Here is a 21,378-nt window from a genome sequence, read left to right on the forward strand (position 1 = left end):
TAAAATTAACAAAATATATGAGGGAAAAAAAAAGACAACTCTTCTATTAATGCCATGCCAGAGGTTATCAGTACCAAATGATCTGACTCGTCCAGAAAGTCCAAACATTTTTTGAAGAACACTGCACACTTTGCCTTGCTATTAGGAGCCTGCAGCAAAACTATTTATTGTTAGTAGCAGCCATTTACAAGTTATATTGCATGTAATGATTCAATAAAGACAAAGATTACTCCACACCATTGAAAGTGAAAGCCTATGAGCAATACGGTACAAGAGAGTGCCCAATGAAAGCAAGGAGTCACTTCTCCCTCTATTCATTATAGATGGCAAAGTGCTTGAGCTATCATCACAATCACTGGAAGAATGGCTCTTGGAAATAACAGAGAGATCAAAAAGTTGAATTGCTCCTTCTCCAGCACTTTTATACAGCTGCAAAGAACAAACATATAAATAAAAAAAGGAACCAGATTTATTGGAAAGCATAGAATATACTTGAGAAGGAGAATTTTGGATGTAAGAAAATACAACAATACCCAATAAGCACCCGGATCTTGCTTGCAGTTTTCCTGAAGAAACCTGAAAACAGAAAGGCCATTCTGTTGGACGACATGAGGATGAAAAGCAGGTGTGCCATCCTCAGAGATGCCCTTAAGTAGAAATATATCATCCGTTTTCAGAAGTTCGTAACCTTGAACAACACCATTTTCATGATAACAAATGGCCAATTCAGGCACACTTGCCATGACATTGTCAAGCCAGGCATCAAGCCAAGTTAGAGGTGTGACCTATCAACATAAGACAAAAATAAAAGCTCGTATAAAAACATTAAGAAGAATTTTCATAAGATGTATAGGACAAAGGACTTTCATCAATCTACTACATACCGGTCGAGCAACATCCCATAAATGCAAGCTCACAGCTACATATTTCTCATTACTGAATAGAAGCAAGTCACTGCCCAGAAGCATGCGGAAATTATGAAATTGCCACAATAACACTCTCATAAAACCATCATTACCAGCCCTCCTGTACTTTTCAGACTCTTGCACTGAACGTCGGGTCTTTTCACCGATTTGTGAAGCACTTTTGACAGCCTCACGCCCCTTATTATTCTTATTCTTATTCTTCTTACACCCCCAAACAAAATTATCTTGGCTGACTTGTGGGTACTCTGGTTGACGGTTGAATCCATCCTTTCTAGCAACACCATCACTCCGAGGAAAAAACTGGGAAGTATCTTGTTGTGCTGGATAGTCAGAAGATCCAAAAGTTCCTTTTCGGGACTCAAATAGCCCAGAAAGTACAGATGGGTCTGACCGGTCTTCGGATGCAGCATTATGAGTCGGCGGACAATCACAAGCTTCCATTCTAACTGAATGCATGGCAAAATTCAAAAATAAAGATTGATCTGCACAATTTGACTGATTGTTATGTCTTCTGACCAATTTTTCTCCCTCCTCAATGTCCGGCCTGTGTTTTGAAAAAAAAAAAAAAATTGAAAACAGTTAGAATAACGGGATGACTAGAATAGTGGCTGACAGATAAAAACATACCCAGTATTCATAACAAGAGTCTGTCCAATACGATGAACTGCAATTGATAATCGGCCCTTGGAGTATGGCATCTTAAAGATCTGTTTCAGAATATCAGCAGGGGCAATCACATCTATCTCATCTCCGTACTCGACCAAACCAGATACAGCAAGGGCCTCACCTTTCCTGGTAAGATTTGACATAATAGTACCACTTTCCCGAGGTACATCTGTTGAGTATCAGCACCAAAATTTTAACTTAATATCTCACACCTTCATTGAAGTAGAAAAACAGAAGTTTGTACTAACTATTTGCATTAGCATAATAAACTAAACTTTAGTACCACAGAAGTTCATGCAGAAAAAATTCTGTATGCTGAAACAGAAACAACAGCAGCTTTCATTGAGAACCTATATCCCAGAAGCCAAAGGGAAGTCAAAATAATGTTCTTCCTGTGCAATCATGTCAGTGATGGGGGATATTCCACCTCAAGTGAAATCAGTTCAATTTGTTCCTCTTACAAGGATAATAACAATGGCCATTAAAATGCTTTTCCTATAAAAAACAACTATTACATTGTTCCGATAGGCATAAAATTGACATGAATAACAACACATTTTCGAATATATTTCTTTAGCCTCTACCACAGTAAAGAGACTAGGGTATAAGAATCAGTAAAATCCCCAACTTCACCATCTCAAGGGAGATGACCTGCATCCTAGATTTATCACTGATCTTTTCTTCTTCATGTAAGCGTCTTGTCAATCAAGTATTGCCAACAGCTGTTGCACATGATCTGATAATCCCAGTTGTCGAATACCAAAGAAGGGAGAGTACAGCTACTTTTCAAGAATGTGCCAACTACTTTTCAATAGAAGAAGAAATTTCACAGGGAATAGAGAGATACAAAGCAGAGGTAAGACATCCTCCGGTAACAAAGGAAATATTAAGTGAAGAAAAAAGAAAAAGAATAAATGAAAACAACATAAAGATAATTCAAAACCCCAGCAGAAAAAACATAAACATACCAAGACATAATCCTGTCCCACAGCAGTAGAATCAAAGCCCTTCCTCTAAAAAAGTGGGCCCCATTCCTTTCCAAACAAATACCCCAAAAGACAGCAAAGATAGCACAATTTTCCACAAACAATTAGCATCTTTACCCAATCATACCTTTTGAAAGAAGTAAGCAAAAGAATTCCTACGGAATCTGAATGAACTCAACTCCACCAAAAAGACCAAATACTCCACAAAGCCCAAGCAAGCCACAGTACAGAAAAAAAAAAAAGGTGGGAATGAGTCTAAGCACCATGATAACAAATAATACAAACATCAGAGGATAAAGACTTGTACAGCCTCTTATTCTGCAGCAGATTGTTGATGTTAACTTTATTAAGGATTGCTAAACATATAAAGCCTTGACCTTAGAAAGAACTTTAGCTACCTTATACAACAAGCAAGAGGGACTGAGTAGAATGAACAAGTAATTAAAGTATAATTTTCAAGAAAATTTCCAAGACCCATCCAAACTCCACACCCTAGAGTCATTCTAGGAAGTAGGACGAAAGTCATCCAACAAAATGAGGAAATAAGAAAGCTCATCCAACTCCCGATCATTCAGTGAAAATCTTCAAGTCCTAAGCAATTGACTCTCCTTCTACAATGAAAAATTGAAGAATCATTATGCACCATAGATAACTGAAAGAGTAGAGAATAAATAATAGATAGAGAGACATCCCCCACCCACACATCCTCCTAAAAATGAATGCAAAAACCAGGACCCACTGTGTTTTTGATAAAGGGAAGAACAAACTGAAAATATGAGAAATAAACCATCAAGGGCTTTCATGACAAGTCCTAATATATATTAGCATCCCACCCTTTCCCACGCATGCCAAATTTACTTTTAATCGCCTCATACCAAAGAGAATCATCCTCCAACAGCAATCACCATAGCATTTACCCACCATGACAACTTTCTTAGCCAAAAATTTCCAAGAGCCACCTCCCTCCCCCCCCCCCCCCCCCCACCCCAAACAAAAAAAAAAAGAAAAAATTCTTACATTTACACAGAATGAGGACAAACACCCCCCCCCCCCCAAACAAACAATTAGATGACCTTCCCATGGGCAGTGATGAAACAACAGTTGAAAAAGAAGTACCCTTCCTTCCTAAATGAACCAATTGTTCAGTGACCTCTTCAACCATCAACAAACCACCATTGTAGTAAGTTTGTTGAACTATTTGAGAAGCTATTGCTTAGGAGTGGGATTGTTGAGGTCACACATTGTACAATCACAAGGTTCACGAATGATTAAGGATGTTGGGAGAGAGCACAAACTGGTTTAATGTGTCTTCGGAGGCAGCTTTGAGAAAGCTATCACCATCAAAAAGTACCTCAAGATTCCTCATAGGTCATCATCTCACGTGAACGAGATTCATCGATCAAAATCTTTCCCTTAACATAGTCCTACCATTCCTCAATCTACCCCTCGAGAGAGTACTGCAAAGCAAATAGCGTATAATCGTGTTATTCATTCTAATGGGTCTAGTATTCCTCAAGCCAGAGGCTCATTTGTGCAGTGCCATAGCTGCCATGCTAGAGGCCATATAGCTGTTCCTTGTCCCTAACAAGCTTTGGCTTCAAAGCATGAGACAATGAGATGCTCCATTGTGGAGGACTAGGTTGCATATGTTAAGTACTCGAGAGATGAGGGTGAACTTGTAGATGATTTTGATGAGGATGATAACCACATTATTGTGATGAGGTGGTCTTGTCCACCACCATGAATAGTGAGAAGTGGAAGCGGTCCACTATTTTTCGCACTTCCATCATATATTACGATACAACATGTAGCTGATTGTTGATGGGAGTAGTACCATGAATGTAATCTTAGCAGCTACTCTAGGTAGATTAAACCTTAAGGGAGAGCCACACTCCAATCCTTTTAGAGTGAATTGGGCAAACAAAACCAATCTACACGCCAATGAGAAGTGCCTTATACCCATCCAAATGGGAGAAAATAAAGATAGGGCTTATTGTAATGAAGTCCCAATGGATGTGGCCCAAATCTTGCTAGGGCATGATTATATGATCTTGATTATCAAGACATGGTAGGTAAAATACTTGTGTTTAGGTGATAGAAGTATTGAGTAAATTGGAGGACCTAAGCACGATTATAGGTCTCTCCCTCTATTTATAATATATGTCAAGAACATTATAATGACCATAATACCCTTACACTTACTAAAATGACAACACATATTAACAATGCTAAATCAACAAAATAACTGGTAACACTCCCCCTTAAGCTGGACTACAACTATCATATGCTCCTAACTTGTCACAAACAAATTTGACACGAGCATCTCCCAAGTCCCAAGGCTTTAGTGAATAAATCAACAAGTTGGAATTCAAACTATAAGTGGTGGTTATGCGCTTTAACACAAGTTTCTTCCAGACAAAGTGACAATCAACATCAAGTCGTTATGTATGCTTATAGAAGAATAGGTTAAGGCAATATAAATAGCAGCTCAATTATCACACATCAATTCCATAGACTGAGAATGTAGAAAACTAAGTTCTTCCAACATGTGCTCCAACGAAACAAATTTCACATAGTGTGAGCCATGGCCCTACACCTGGACTAAGCACTTGAGTTGGCCACCACAATTTGTTTCTTATTTCTTCCAAGATACCAAGTTGCCACCAACAAAAATAAAATATCTGATTGCATAACTTTATCAGAAGGTGACCCAGCCCAATCTGCATCCATAAACCCCCTAAATTTACATGTAACCCTGATCCTCATAAAAAGACCTCTCCCAAGCGCACCTTTGAGGTATCCCAAGATGCGAACAACTACAACCCAATTACTAGTTCTCAAATATTCAAGAAACTACCTCACATCACTTGCAGCGAAAGAAATATCCAATCAAGTGACTGCAAGATGGTTCAACTTCCAACAAGTCTCCAGTACTATCAAGGTTAGCCAACAAACCACCCATATATAGCTCTAACTTAGTGTTAGGATCCATGGGTGTATCAATAGGTTTGGATCCCAATAAGCCTAGACTCATCTAAACGGTCAAGAACATACTTACTCTATGACAAAACAATTCCCATACTAGATTCATATAATTTTATTCCCAAGAAGTATTTCAAGGGTATAGATACTAGATACCTTGCTATGTCATCCAAATACACAATAGGCAGAATCCTACCAAATGCATAATAACGATAAAATATAGAGTGATTTCCTGCACACCATAACTCAAGTACAACAACATTGAATCAACCACATGATGCTCTAGGGGACTGTTTACTAAGTCTCAATCACATCAACAGACCCAAGTAATTGCTTCATATAGACCTCCTCTTGAGCATCACCAAGTAGGAAGGCAATCTTCACATCTAACTGATGCAGAGGCCAGTGACACATTTCTAAGGATATGAACAAGGCAAGTTTCACAATCAGAGAGAATGTGTGTACTATGTAAATAGTCCAAACCATGCACCTAAACATAACCCTTAGCAACAAGATGGGTCTTCAAACAAGCCACATAACCATTAGGATTGACTTTCATAGAATATACCCAACAACAACCAACCAAAAACTTATCAAGAGGAAGAGGTACCAATTCCCAAGTATCATTATCCTAAAATGCACGCATCATCAATGCAATCCGCCATCTACAATGGGCTAAGGCTTCATCAGATTTAAGAAAAGCAACAAAAGATAAAGAGTATTAGCAAAACAATAATATGAGGCTGACAAGAAATCATAGCAAACGAAGTTCAAGATTCCTTTACTTTTTTGAACAGCAATGGGGAAATCAATATACAAAGAAACCAAAGGCATAGCACTAGAAGCTAGGGACACTTCCCTTGCCACCGTCGACAATAGAGGTGAAGAGAGACTCAAACTAGATGAAGATATACATGGATGATTAAGCAAATACAATAAGCTAGAATCAAGAAGATTAGGCAGGGGGAAGGACTCGTTGAGATTAGAGACGCTCAAGGACTCAAAATAGTATGGTGTAGACTCAAAGAACGTAACATTGATGAGAGAAAAAAATGACGCAGAGTATGACTATAAGAACAATACCCCTTATGAGTACATAAAGTAGCCTATAAAAATGCACTTTATAGCACAAGGATCCAACTTATACACCCCAATGGTTAACTGATGAACAAAGGACACACACCCGAATAAACAAGGAGAAAAGAGAACAATGGAGCAGCCAGGAAGAGAATAGAGTAGAGAATTTTACCACCAAGAACAAGGGATGGCATTTTGTTTATAAGAGAGCAGACAATGAGCACAGTATCAATTTAAAACACTTTAGGAACATGCATGTAATAAAGTAAGGAATGATTGACTCCAAGGATATCTTTATTTTTCATCTCTACAACCCATTTTTCTTGTGGAGTGTGGGAACAAGATGATTGATGAAAAATACTAGGCTTAGTCATATGTGTAGTGAATTGCATACCAAAGCACTCCTTAGCATGATTAATAGGAAGGCATAAAATATATGATATAACTCAAAATGATTTTTTATTAAGTTAAGCTAAGTCATCCTTACAATAGTTACACAATATTGGAAACCCAAATTTGACACACCTCTACTCAGATCTCAAATATCACAATGGACTAACATGAATGGGCTTGATGCTCATTTATTAAGTTAGGAAGCAAATGAAACACATTGATGCTTGACTCACATTCAAGACTAGACACAACTCAAAGTGGGAACTAGATTTTTTAGCTAGTAACGAAAACTGACCAAGACAACAATGGATTTGAGTGATATAGTTGCAGCAGTGCAAATAATACAAGGAAATAGCGAAACAAAGTTGGAAAAGTCCACCAGCTTCGTTCTCCACAAATCATCTCCCTCATCTTCAAATCCTAAATGAAAAAAGAATCGTTTATGGATTTGTAGTCTTGCTAATTGACATAAAATTAAATAGAAACTTGGGAATATACAAAATAGAAGAAAGAAAGACAAAGGAAGTGAGATTTAATGTCCCTATTATGATAGTAGTTGACCCATCAACAAAGGTGACATGAGGTAAGCTCTCACAAGAATTATGGAGGGCAGTGATACCTATGGTATGATCATGAGCTGCTGAATCTACAATCCATATACTAGTGCGAGAAATACTCAACCGGCAAGTTGTAGGTTTACAAGCAAAAGATACAATGAAAAATGAAGCTCGTTGGATGCAAGATAGTGGTGGAACTTGGAATACTCTTCCTTTGACATAGATACAATACATTGCTCCCACTTAAGCACAAAAGGGTAGAATACGTTGTAGCTAAGACTACAATGGCGATGTGTAGCAGTTCACTATGAAGATCCCAACACTCCTCTATCCTATAACCAACTTCATTGGCCACAATGAGTCCAATTGCGAGGGGGGCCTATACCACATCCATCTCTTTCACCATAACCACTTGAACCACTTATGAACTTCTACAACTACTTAGTGAAAAACAAGAATCACCTTGCATAATGAATGCAATCTTCTTAAGCCAAAGGCCAAAGGTGTGTATTGGAGGATGAAGGACGCAAGAATAAACATCAGCAAAGTATGGCAACTCTGCACTATGTAGGATCTGAACTAGATTGCCTCATACTCAGGTTTCAAACCCCCTAGGACCTGAAGAACTATCATCTGCTCCCTCTTCTTTTACATCCCATGGACATGGTTGCACAATGTTCAATCTCAGGTTTCACACTCCTATCTCCTTGTTGTAATTGAAAATACTCAAGGGATAGATCATACATACGTGTAATGCTACTAGAGTATAAAGTTTGTCATAATCCCAAGTCTCCCAGCATACATCCAAATGCATGCACATCCATGCAATCTAGGGTTCCATTGAGTTCCACAATAGAGCAACAATAAATGCATCTTACTGAATCCATGCTTCTTTCCTTTTGTCTTCACTCGGCTCAAATTAAAACAAGGGTTCAAATTTACCTACCATGTTAAATAGTGCTTGACGGCCTTAGACCACTGCACATAATTCTTTCCATCCAACTTCTCGATTGTTATCATTGTTATCAGAGACAATGACAAGGAAACATACTTCTGGGATTCATGAACTCCAACCCAACACTCATAAACAAGACCAACTATAAACAAGGTTATTGACTGGAACAACCACAAACAAGACAAAAAATTGAAACCATTATGAATGAGTCACAAATGAACTAGTGTACCACTGCCTTAGCCACAAGAAACTAACACACAAAAACTACCAAAACCTCAATAAACAAAAGCACAACCCTAATGGTTCCAAACAACCATTAACCAAGTGCCACAAGTAAACAAAAGGTTGGGTCTTTGAACAAAAGACACGACCAACAAGTTGGTATTATGGATAAAGCATTCAAAAAGAAATCAAAGCAAAAACTAGGATGAACAACCTTTTATACGCCAATACACGGGGGGCACGTAGATCTTCCTTCAGCAACAAAATTTTACAAGCAATTGGTTTTGTGTCTATATATGGCGTCCATGAATTTTTTTGATGACTGTGTTTTTTCCAATGACTCCTGGACTTGTTTCTAAACTGTAGTGGCATGAATGATCCTCTCCTATAGTGGCAAGTTTGCATGTGTGGCTTAACCGTGGCTATGCACTTAGTGTTTAGGTATGCTATGATACCATGTTGAAGTAGAAGATATAATCACAATGATAGGTCTCTCCCTCTATTTAAAATATATGTCAAGTACATAACAATGACCATAATATCCTTATTGACTCACTCTTACTAAAATAGCAATAACACATTAATAATACTAAATTACCAAAACAACCAATAATACGTAAAAAGACAAGATGATCATTTTGACCCCTGCTAAGCCCATACCCAAGGATCCCATGTCTAGAAACAAGAAAGAGCTTTGAAATGGGTGTTTCTTACAGATCATAGGCTGAGAAGTTCCTTACAATGTGAGTGACTGGAGCTAGTGGAGTTGTTATTTAAGTTCTCATGTAGTAGGATGAGCTTCATAGTGAGCTACAACCCATATAGGACATTAACATGGCATATATCTGATTCTAGGTTCACAGTTACCTAAGTTGCCTCATTATATGATGAATCTAAAAGTGCTTAATTGAATAGGTAGGTCGGAGAACCTCCTTGAGAAGGCTTTGTAAGACAGCTTTAGTCCTTGCGCAATGCCAACCCTTCTAACCCCATAGAAGGATGGATCTTGGAGGATATGTGTAGATAGTATAGCCATGAATAATGTTGTAAAGTTAGACATGGAGGAGAGGAGAGAAGATAAAAGAGAGGAAAAAACTGAGTGGCAGTTTCCTAGAGCCTACTTACAGCTCCAGGTCTGCCCTCTTATATATTATTAATAATAATATTCTTAAGGGCAAAAATATCACCCATTAACACAACCTAATTATTAAAATAACATATTCTTTTCTAACACCACCCCCCTTCTCAAGTTGGAAGGTGTAAAAATATCACCTAACCCAGCTTGTAACAAACATTAGACAACACCACCCCCCTTCTCAAGTTGGAGGTGTATAAATATCACCTAACCCAGCTTGTAACAAACATAAGACATGGCAAGCTTAAATAAAGGCTTCATAAAAACATTGCCTAACTGATTAACAGATTTCACAAAGGGAGTCCTCACAACCTTCTTCAACACAACATACCCCACAAAATGGCTGTCAACTTCTATATGCTTTGTCCTCTCATGAAACAGTGGATTGCTAGCAATATAAATGGCAACTTGGCTATCACAAAACACATCTATTGGCTTTGTTACCAAGAATCACATCTCTGACATAAGAGACTTTAGCCACATAAGCTCACTCACTATATGAGCCATAGATATTCCGCTTCAGCACTACATCTTGCAATAGTAATTTGTTTCTTGCTATGCCAAGTAACAAGATTACCTCCCACAAATGTATAATATCCAGTAGTAGATCTTTGATCATCAACAGATCCAGCCTAATTGCATTAGAGTATCCCCAATCTCACAATTTCTATTACATTAGAAATCAAAACTTTGTCGAGATAGCCTTTGAGATACCTTAAAATCCTACAAACAGCATCATAATGTTGTTGTTTGGGATTTTCCATAAACTAACTCACCACCCCCATTGCAAAAGATATGTCAAGTCTAGTGTCAATCAAATAGATCAACTTGCCAACCAACTGCCAATATCGATGTTTGTCTTCAAAGTCTAGTCCAACATCTTTAGGCAACTTCATGTTGGGATCCATAGGATATCAATTGGTTTAGCTCCCAACAAACTAGTCTCACTACTCCAACGTATATTTTGGCTGGGATAGATTCAACCCTTTCCTGCATTGTACAGTCTCAATACCAAGAAAGTATGCAAAATACACAAGTCCTTGATTTCTAGTTTTGCTTGAAGCCACCACTTAACATCTGCAATCCCACTATTGTTGCTACCAGTGATGATGATATCATCAACATAAACTACTAGAAGTACCACATCTGTCTTCTTTTTGCAAACAAAAACCAAATGATCATGGTAGCATTGGATAAAGCCAAATGCAAAAACTACAACACTAAATTTGTCAAAGCAGGCTCGAGGAGACTTGACCATCCTCCCCCAGAGCAACATACCTAGGAGGTTGCTCCACGTACACCTCCTCCTACAAATCTCCCTACAAGAAGGCATTCTTCACATCCAACTAATATAAGGTTCAATCAGAATTGACTACCAATGAGATCAATAAACAAACAGAATTTAACCTAGCAATTGAAAAGGTCTCAAAATAATCAATACCATATGTTTGGATGTACCCCTTGGCAACCATCAGAGCCTTAAGTTGTTAGACAAAGCCATCAGGAAGATATTTGATATTGTAGACCAACAACGCCAAACCAATTGTTTACTAAAAGGAAAATCCACCAAGTTCCATGTCCCTTGAGTGGTCAAGGCATCCATTTCTACATCCATTGCATGCTTCCACCTAGGGCTAACAAGTGCTTCAACATACAAGGGATAGAAACTGAGGATATAGACAAGGCAACATAGGACTAGGAAGACGAAGAACTAAAACATAGTTAGTGATAGGATAAGCAACTAAGGATTGTTGAGCACATGTTCAAGTACCTTTCCGATAAGCAACGGGCAAATCCAAATCACATTGGGAAGGATCTCCAAAACCAAAAGTCAAAATAGTGATAGGCAAAGGAGGTACCTGCATGGTGGTAGTTAGGTCTTTGCTTGCTCCATTCATAAACCTTCAATTGTTTATCCAAATCAATAACCTATGGATTTGGAAGAGAGGAAGAAGATTTCTCCATAGGGATAAGGGTAGGAACATGAAGATCAACACAAGGGACATCAGCACTAACATAATTCCTACGAATGTGGGGATCATAACATCTATATCCTTTCTGAGTTCTCGAGCACCCAACAAGACACATGTAACAGTATGAGGAGAGAACTTGTCCAAACCAGTATATGGAACATGAACAAAACATGTGCACCCAAAGACACAAGGCACAATAGAGAACATGGATGTTTTGGAGTACACGATTAAGAAGGAAATTTGTCCCCTTAGAACATTTAAGGGCATACTATTGAGCAAAAGACTGGCTGTAAGTTGTAAGAAGAGCATTAGTCCAAAAGGTTTTAGGAACATGCATATAAAGGAGTAGATACCATGTTATGTTCGTTTAGCTACTTCATTCTACTAAGAAGTATGCATACATGATATTTGATGAATAATCCCTTTGTCCAAGAAAAAATATTGAAGTTCATTTTGAACAAATTCAAGTGCACTACCAAAAAGAAAAATTGGAATAGCTTTGCGAAACTGAGTTTCTATTTCATGGTAGAATTGACTAAAGACATCAAAAATTTCAGACCTATCTTTTCACTAATAGATCCAAGTCATACGCGAAAAATCATAGACAAAGGCCACAAAATATTGATGACCAGTCAAATTCTTGACTCTACATGGACCACAAATATCTAAATGAATAAGAGAAAACAATGATTTACCACAAGACTTGACTCTAGACAGAAAAGATGTCTTAATATGCTTTCCCAACTAACATGCAGCACACTCAAAACAAGAAATAGACTTCAAAACAGGAAAAACTTCTTGTAGTTTTGAAGGGACGGGAGAAATGAGCATGCCACTAATCAAGAGAAACACCATGAGTAGAAATTAAGTCAGTCATATGACAAGAATTGGATCCACTGTGACCACCATTGAAAAAGTTAGGTCATCCTTCTCAAGCCTTCCACCAATCCTCTTCTTCATCTATAGGTCCTAAATAACACAATAAGAAGGAAAGAAGGTCACAAAACAATTATGAGACTTACCCACTGTTTTATTTGCGGAATCAGGCCTGGTATGGAATCAAATGTTACGAATGGAGTTGCATTCCTGCATTTGGTTTGCGGAATCAATGGGGGAGTCGTATTCCAACCAAAATGCCTGTGAATGAGGGAATGGTGATTCCAATCCATATGGCTTGGAATCCATCTTCATTCCATGGAATCAAATTCATTTATAATAAAAATATGTAAAAACAACAATAAATAGTAATAATACAAATTATAATTACTATTATACCAAAAATGATAACTAATGATAATTGCAATAGCAATAATATTTATTACTATAAAAATATTAAAATAAATCAAGAACAATGTTAATGATAAATAAGGGCAAAATAATTATTATTATTATTATTATTTAAAGGATAATAATTATTGAAAATAATAAAGAAATAATAACTAATCATAATTATAATATTTGTTATTATAAAATAATAATAAACACAAGAACAGTAATAATAAAAAAGAAAAAACAATAACTATTTTTTAAAGACAATAATCAATCTAAAAATTATAAAAAAAAACAATAATAATAAATTAATTAATTACAACACAATAATCAATAATATGAAAGCAATCAAATAGCAATCAAACAAAAACAACAAAAATAATAATACTAATTGTTATTATTATTAAAACAACAACAACTAACAAAAATTACAAGAACTAATAATATTTATTCTTCTAAAATAATAATACCAACAAGAACAATAATAATAATAAAAAAGGCAATAATTATTATTATTATTTCAAAGATAAAAATAATTATAAAAATAATAAAATTAATAATATTTGCAATAAAAATAGTATTTATTACTATAAAAAGCAATAAAAATAATAATGATAATAATAATAATAATAATAATAAATAAATAAATAAATAGCTATTAGTATTTTAAGGATAGTAATTATTATAAAATTAAAAATAATAAGAAGAAGAATAAAAAAAAATTAATACTAATAAAATTCACTATTATAATAATAATAATAATAATAATAATATAAAATTAAATAATTACGTTTTAGGGGTTTTTATAAAAAATGGCTTATTTTTCATTTCATTATAGAAGCCATTGAAGAATTCCAAACGTTGGAAAGAAATTGAAAATGAATTCCTATAGTCATTCACTGTTATTAACCAAATGCAATAATTGCGATCCAAAACCAATTCCATTCTTTCCTTGATTTCATTCCTCCATCGATTCCTTTCCTACTTCAATTTCAATCCACAAACCCAAACAAAGGGTTAGTTAATTGACTAATTGGTACTAGGTTCAAGTTCAAGAGAAATTTAGGAATATATATAGGCGAGAAGAGAATATTGCCAAAACCACAAACTTGTGTAACTAAACCATCAGCAAGAGTAACCTTAGAGGGTAAAGTAGTGGGGTTCAAGGACTCAAAACAAATTAGGACTACCTGTCATATGAGAGGAGGCACTAGAATCTATAACCCAAGGTGAGGAGGATGAAGAAGCAAGAAGCCCAGTTGTGCCTGAATGAGCCATAGCAGGACTAGATGTAAAAGGCTGAGTTTGGAGTTGTTGAACCATGCAAAAAAGATTGTTAAACTCCTCCCTGGACACGGTAGATGTACTCAACTCCCCAGTAGAGTGGCTAAGTGTGTTTGAAGTGTCAATAGAAGTCACCCTCACAAGAAGCTTATTGGCCCCAGCTGGCTTCCCAAGGAGACACCAACAGTGATTAGTGGTGTGATTTTCTTGCCACAATGTGTGCAAATGTGAGAATTGCCGACAAACTCCTCATCATATTACGCAACCATTACCACAACCACGATTCAAACCTCGTCCTCATCCTCCAAAACTTCCCCCACTACAGTTATAGGTAGTATCTAAAGCTAACTTACCTTGGGAAGCTTGAGAAGTCAGGCAGCACACACTAACACAAACAGCACTTTCAGGACTTCAAAAAACCAGAACTTACAAAACTTCAATAGGCAGCTATGACTATGAATTGAGCTTACAATATCCTAGGAGGACTTATTAACCACCAAGAACAGCAAAGTATTGCAGGAATTTAATAAACAACCTGGGAGCAGCTCCAAGCATTATGACTGGCAGCAACTGGAAACGATTGCAGAGAAGAACAGAACAAATATTTGAAGATCAATCGAAACACACCATCAATTGGCACTAATTGCAAACAATCAATCACAAATACACGTCATCAAAACAGCATCAGCAGCAAACCACAAATAGTGTAACAGGAACAGCAGCAGCAACAGCCGCAGCAACATACTAGAACAGAGCATAACTGAGTTCACATCAGCAAATCACCATGAAAACGCACAGCTTCCTGCCAAGGATGCTGCACAACTTAACCCAGAGGGACGGTGTCCTTAAACAATTCTCAAACCAATCAGAAAATCAGATAAGGAGATCAATGCTTTGATACCATGTTGTAAAGTTAGAGATGGAGGAGAGAAGAGAAGAGAAGAAGAAAAGAAAAGAGAAAAAAAAAATTGAGCGGCAGTTTCCTGGAGTCTATGTACAGCTCCAGGTCTGCCCTCATATATATTATTAATAATATTTCTTAAAAATAAAAGAAGAATTCACTAATAGGATAAAAATAAACACCCAGGAGAATAAGACATCTCCTTGACAAAGTATGAAAAATCCAGATAAAAAACACAAAGGAACAACCTAAAGGCTAAAGAACAAAAGGAAAAAATAAAAATAAAATGCCAGCACGAACTGACACTCCACAAACCATAAGGCCCATTGCGCTGAATATCAGAAAAGCTCACCCCCTTAAAATCCCCTCTCACCCCGTTAAAATCCCCTTGTCCATTACATCAAAGAGAAGCCAAATAATATATCTTTTCCCAAACCAGCAACTGAGACAACGTCTTCCCTAGAACAATGCACGCATCACGCTCCATCCACAAACCCCAAAAGACTGCAAAAAAAACACATTTTCAAAGTGCTGCCCTTTCCTTTTTCCTGCCAAATCCAGCAAAAGACACTGCCAAAAAATCCTGCACTATCTTAGAACTCACCCAACATTCACCTAAAATGCCAAATAACTTGTTCCAAACACTCCAAGCATAGTCACAATGAATGAACTAATGCGATGATGATTCTGAAAAATTAAAGCAAAGAACACATATGTCTAGAGATATAGCCTTCAAAGGTCTCCTCACCTGCAGCAAGTTACTGGTATTAATTCTATCAACCGCAACCAACCAGATAAAAGGCTTAATTTAAAAGGGGACTTTGCCCTTCCAAATGGAACTATAGAGAGAAAAGATAAATTAGACATATTCAAAAAATCACAAAAAGATTTGCACAAATAAACCCCCGAAAAATCCAAAGACCAAGACTGCCTATCCTCCTCTAAAGAAAAACGATAGTTATTCAACAAGACTAGCAAAAAGGATAGCTCTACCATCTCGCCATCAGTTAACGGTCTACAAAAGTGGAAAACCCAAGAAGGCAAAGGACCACATGGATCGATAACAAAAGAAGAAATGGACCCATCCTGCCCAAAGCTCAGGCAAAAGAGGCGTGGAGAAGAGGTGGACAAACTACATTCCCCAACAAAGGATCTTTTAAAAAATAGACATTACTACCTCTTTCCACTAGGAATTTAATATGGGGAATGAAGAGGGGATAACTCCAAGAGATAGCTTTCCACAAACTCTCCGAAGAACATCAAAATCTCAAATTAGTATCCCACTCATTCTCATGTAATCCATACTTGCTTTTAACAACCAAATGCCACAAGGAGGAATTCTCTAGCGGAAACTGCCAAAGCCAACAACAACAACAAAACCAAGCCTTAGTCCCACTAAGTGGGGTCGGCTATATGAATCCTTTTCCGCCAATTTATGCGATCATGGACCATTTTTTTTGCTAGATTCAAGGATATTAAATCCTTACTCACTATTTCCTCCTAAGTTATTTTAGGTCTACCCCTACCCCTTCTACTAACCCCCACAATAACAAACTGCCAAAGCCATTTAGAGAAAAAAGCTATGTTTTTAGACACTAGATTTCCAATACCTAGACCAACGGCCTGTTTAGACCTACGCACTACTCCCCAACTTACCAAATGATCCATAATACCCCCTATCCTTATTAGAAACCCCCCGTCAAAATCTTGAAAATCAAAAGAAAATATAATATTAGAAAGACATGCCTAGATAAGCGTAATTCTACCACCAAGAGAGAGAGGGAGAGATAAAAAAATAAGGCGCTTTTCCACCCATCCAGTCTCTTAGAAACACTTTCCACAACAAGATCCCAAAAGCTAGCAGATCTAGGGTTACCCCCCAAAGGAACCCCAAGATAGGTTAGTGGCCAATCCAAAACACTACACCCCACCTCCATAGATAGCTCCCTAATACTCTCAACAGACATATTGATAGTCGCGGAACCACTCTTTCCCATATTAATCTTAAGCCCAAAAACCTTCATAAAACCATGAAGGAGACCCAAAATATTCTTAAAGGATGGTTTATGGTCCTCCAAAAAAAAAATTAGTATCATTGGCAAACTAAGGTGCGAAACACTGACCCCCTCTCTCCCCAGTTCCAAGACTTATACTAAACCTCTAACCACTACCCTATCCACCATCCTACTCAAGGAATCAGCCACTAAAACAAACAAAAACAAGGAAAGACGGCCACCTTGCCTAATCCCTCTCGTAGTCTTAAACAAAGATTTGGACTTGCAATTTACGAAGACGAAGTAGCTCAGATTATGCAAGAAGCCTCTAATCCAATGCCACCATCTCTCACCAAACCCCTTCCTAAAAAATAAAAATAAAAAATCTTATCCAGGAACTTCCAGTTCAATCTACCATAAGATTTCTCAAAATCCAACTTAAAATGATTCCCATCTTTGTTAACCTCATTGGCAACTAGAATGGCATCCACAACTTGCCTACACCCCACAAATGCACTCCGAGCCTTAGAAATAGTCGTATCAAGCACCGTACTCAGCCTATTAGCCTATTAGCTAATAGTTTAGTGATGATTTCATAAACACTGAAAACTAAGCTAATAGGCAGGGCTACAAATGAACCAAGCTGCTCATAAGTGACTCAAAAGCTCAACTCGATAAGAGCTCGTTCAAGCCTCGTTCATTATGTAAACAAGTGATTTCCAAGCCTAATTTTATGGCTCATTTAATAAAGGAGCCAAGTTTGAACATGAGCAGGCTTCTCCTTGATTATAGGCTTGACTTGGACTCGTTTAATAGGTTTGAATTAGAATCATTTATGGGCTAGTTTAGTAAGGTCGAGTTAGGCTTAATAGATTATAGTTGGTTTCAATGTAGGAATTATTTATGCATAAGATTATTTACCTCAAACTACATAACCTTAATTTAGTGATAACGGTAATGTTCAAGACCAAAAGGCTAGCTTGGTGGGGCAAAAAACCTCTGAGGCAGCATTAATAAAAGCTCATTTTCACCTTGTAGCCTAACAAAAGATCTTGTTTCTCAAATTGAGAGGTTACAAAAGAATCGAACTGTTAGCGAGCATCCCAATAGCTTGGCTTGAAAAGGACTCATAAGCTCATTCATTTGCATAATAAACAAGCCTAAGTTAATATATTAAAGCTCCTTCTAAGCTCAGCTCAAGCTCAAACTCGGATAAAAATTTAATGAACAAGCTTGAGCAAAGCAAAGCTCAGCTCGGCTTGGCTCAGCTCGTTTGTAGCCCTACTAATTGGTCTAAAGTCTAAAATCTTAATAGATTAATTCTTCTTCGAAACTAGAGTTATGAAAGTGGAATTTGATACTCTTGCTAAAATCCCGTTCCCATAAAATTCATTAAAGACCTTAAGCAAATTATCCTTAACCACTTTCCAACAATCTTAAAAGAAGGCCATATTAAAATTGTTAGGTCCTGCAGCTTTATCCCTCTCCATCCCAAAAAACCATGGCCCTCACTTTCTCTTCCTCGAAAGGTCTCTCCAACCAAACCACCTCCTCACCAAACAAAGGGTCCCACTCTAATCTTTGAACCATATATCTACTATCATCCTTCTCAAAATACAAATTAGAATAAAACTCAATGATTTCAATAGCAATTTGACTCTCATCGGATATAATAAACCCCCTATCCACTTCCAACTCCTTGATCAAATTCTTCCTCATTTTCCCAATAGCTATCCTATCAAAAATCTAGAATTACAATCACCATCTCTAATCCATTTAAACTTCATCTTCTGCCTCCAACTTCTAATTTCCTTGGAAATCACCTTTTCCAATTGATTCTTCAATTTCTCATCTCTTCCTCCCACAATAGAATATTATCTTCTTCGTTCGTGTCTAACTCTACCAACTCCCTAAGATACCAGCGTTTCTAAACCGTAGGTCTCCAAACACCTCCCTATTCCAATCTTTCAACTTCTCTGTTAACCTTTTTAGTTTTTTCATGAATCTAAAGCCTTCCCAAGCCCTATCCATATCCTCACTCCAAGAATTCCTGACTAAGGGCTAAGAGGAATCATGATCCAACCACATTTTTTCAAACCTAAAGGGAGTAGGTACCTAGGCAACCATCCTCGATTCCAACAAGATTGAGAAGTGGTCAAAAGATGGCCTAGGTAAAATAGATTGAGAGAGTCCCACTCCGTATAGAAAAGCAACCTATCAGGCCTACTCGCCACCCTTCTATCCCCACCCATTGACCATGTAAAATAAGAATTATCAAGAGGAAGGTCTCTCAAACCACACTCCCTAATAAAGGAGTCAAAACTCTGCATAGTACAGTAACTCTATTCTTAAGGACACAAATATCCCCATTACACAACCTTATTATTAAAATAACATATTCTTTTCTAACATATATGATCACCATCAAGTGTATGCTCACTATTCCTAGACTTGAATATACGCTTGACACGCTAGCCAACTCTAGTTGGTAGTCAAAAAATGACTTGCACAATGGATATCATCAAATTAGAAATAGACAAGGAGATGAGTGGAAATCAACCTTTAAGACCCAAGATAGTTTATTTGAATGGAGGGCCATGCCCTTCTGACTTTCTAATGCTCCTAGCACCTTTATGAGGGTTATGATACATGTCCATTCATAGGAAAACTCCTAGTGGTCTATTTCGATCATATACCAAGCTACATAAAAATTAGGGAGGAGCACTTGATACATCTTCATAAGGCCGTCGTCACTTTAAGGGAAGCTAAGTTGTATGCTAAAGTGCAACTTTCTACGGTCTCATGTGTTCTTTCTTGGTTTTGTGATCTCTGTGCAAGCAATAGTAACAAATCCTGACAAGATTAGAACCATTAGCCTAGAACTATTTCTGAGGTTCATAGCCTTCGTGGCTTCACTACTTTCTATAGGCTATTCATTAGGGGTTTAGCACCGTTATGGCTCCCATTGCTGATAGTCTTAAAAACAAGGAGTTTCACTAGACCCCTTCTACAAAATCTTTTAAAGAGATTAAGCGGAAGATGACTCAAGCATGTACTCAAGCACTTAGTGGAGTCTTAGAGGTTTCTTACGAGTTACGATGCCTCTAGGCAGGTGTAGGTGGAGTTCTAAGTCAGGAGGGAGACCCTGCAGCATTTTTCAATGAAAAATCCTAGATGCTAGACAATGATATGACACATGTGACAAATAGTTATATGCTATAGTCAGATCCTCCAATATTGGAGATATTACTAGTTACCTCAGGAAATTGTTCTCTTTTTCTAACCACTTTTCTTAGCAATATCTGAGTTCCCAAAAAAAATTTTTGAGTGCTAAAAGAATGCTTGTTAGGTACAATTTCTTAAAGAGGTAGTTGATTGCCTCAATACAATAGCAATTCTTTTCCATGTGTCATGACTACCAGTGTCATTGGGTTTGATCTTGAAGGATGACTATTAAACTTGTCCTGATTTTAGGCTCATTTTCCCGAACATAAGTGAGGCCATTGTACATATTTTCAGATTTTATCATCCATAAGGGTTACCTTTTAGGGGCACTAGGCTATGCATTCCTGCACTTCTTTTAGAGATTTCTTAGTTTGGAGGTTGCAGATGGGTTAGTTGGTCATCTAAGATGGAATAATCATAAGATCATTGCCTTAGTCAAAGACAAATTTTATTGGCCTTCTATGGAAAGAGATGTTGCTAGAATAGAGCATTAATGTGAGAGCTTAGCCAAATCTAGGAGACACAATACTAGTCTTGACACCCGACTTCCATTGTCATACATACCTTGGAGAGATCGAAGTATGGGTTTTTTTTTTTGGACTCCCAAGCACAACTAAGGGACATGATTCCATTTTGATGTTGTTAATATATTTTCCAAGATGACACTTTTCATCCCATGTAATAAGACTTCCAATGCCACTCGTGTTTAGAGAGTCAGTCAAATCGCATGGTTTGATATCAAGTTTTTCTTGTTACGGTTGGAAGATAGCAGAAAATGTGTGGAACTTGTTGTTTTCTTTCTACTTGCCATCCCACAAACTAATGATCTAATG

General features: G+C 37.2%; 1 protein-coding gene across 1 annotated transcript in view; it reads right to left on the reverse strand.

The window, feature by feature from the left end:
* LOC131162427 (uncharacterized) overlaps window positions 1–21,378 on the reverse strand; it is a 48,642-nt gene that overhangs the window by 23,697 nt on the left and 3,567 nt on the right. Inside the window, exons 3-7 of the mRNA XM_058118882.1 lie at window positions 1,554–1,761; window positions 885–1,470; window positions 534–785; window positions 238–429; window positions 75–149 (exon numbers count right to left, since the gene is read on the reverse strand). Coding sequence (XP_057974865.1) covers window positions 75–149; window positions 238–429; window positions 534–785; window positions 885–1,470; window positions 1,554–1,761 — 1,313 coding nt within the window. The remainder of the gene's footprint in view (window positions 1–74; window positions 150–237; window positions 430–533; window positions 786–884; window positions 1,471–1,553; window positions 1,762–21,378) is intronic.

The sequence above is a fragment of the Malania oleifera genome, chromosome 8, assembly GCF_029873635.1.
Source record: "Malania oleifera isolate guangnan ecotype guangnan chromosome 8, ASM2987363v1, whole genome shotgun sequence".
NCBI classification, from domain to species: Eukaryota; Viridiplantae; Streptophyta; class Magnoliopsida; order Santalales; family Ximeniaceae; genus Malania; species Malania oleifera.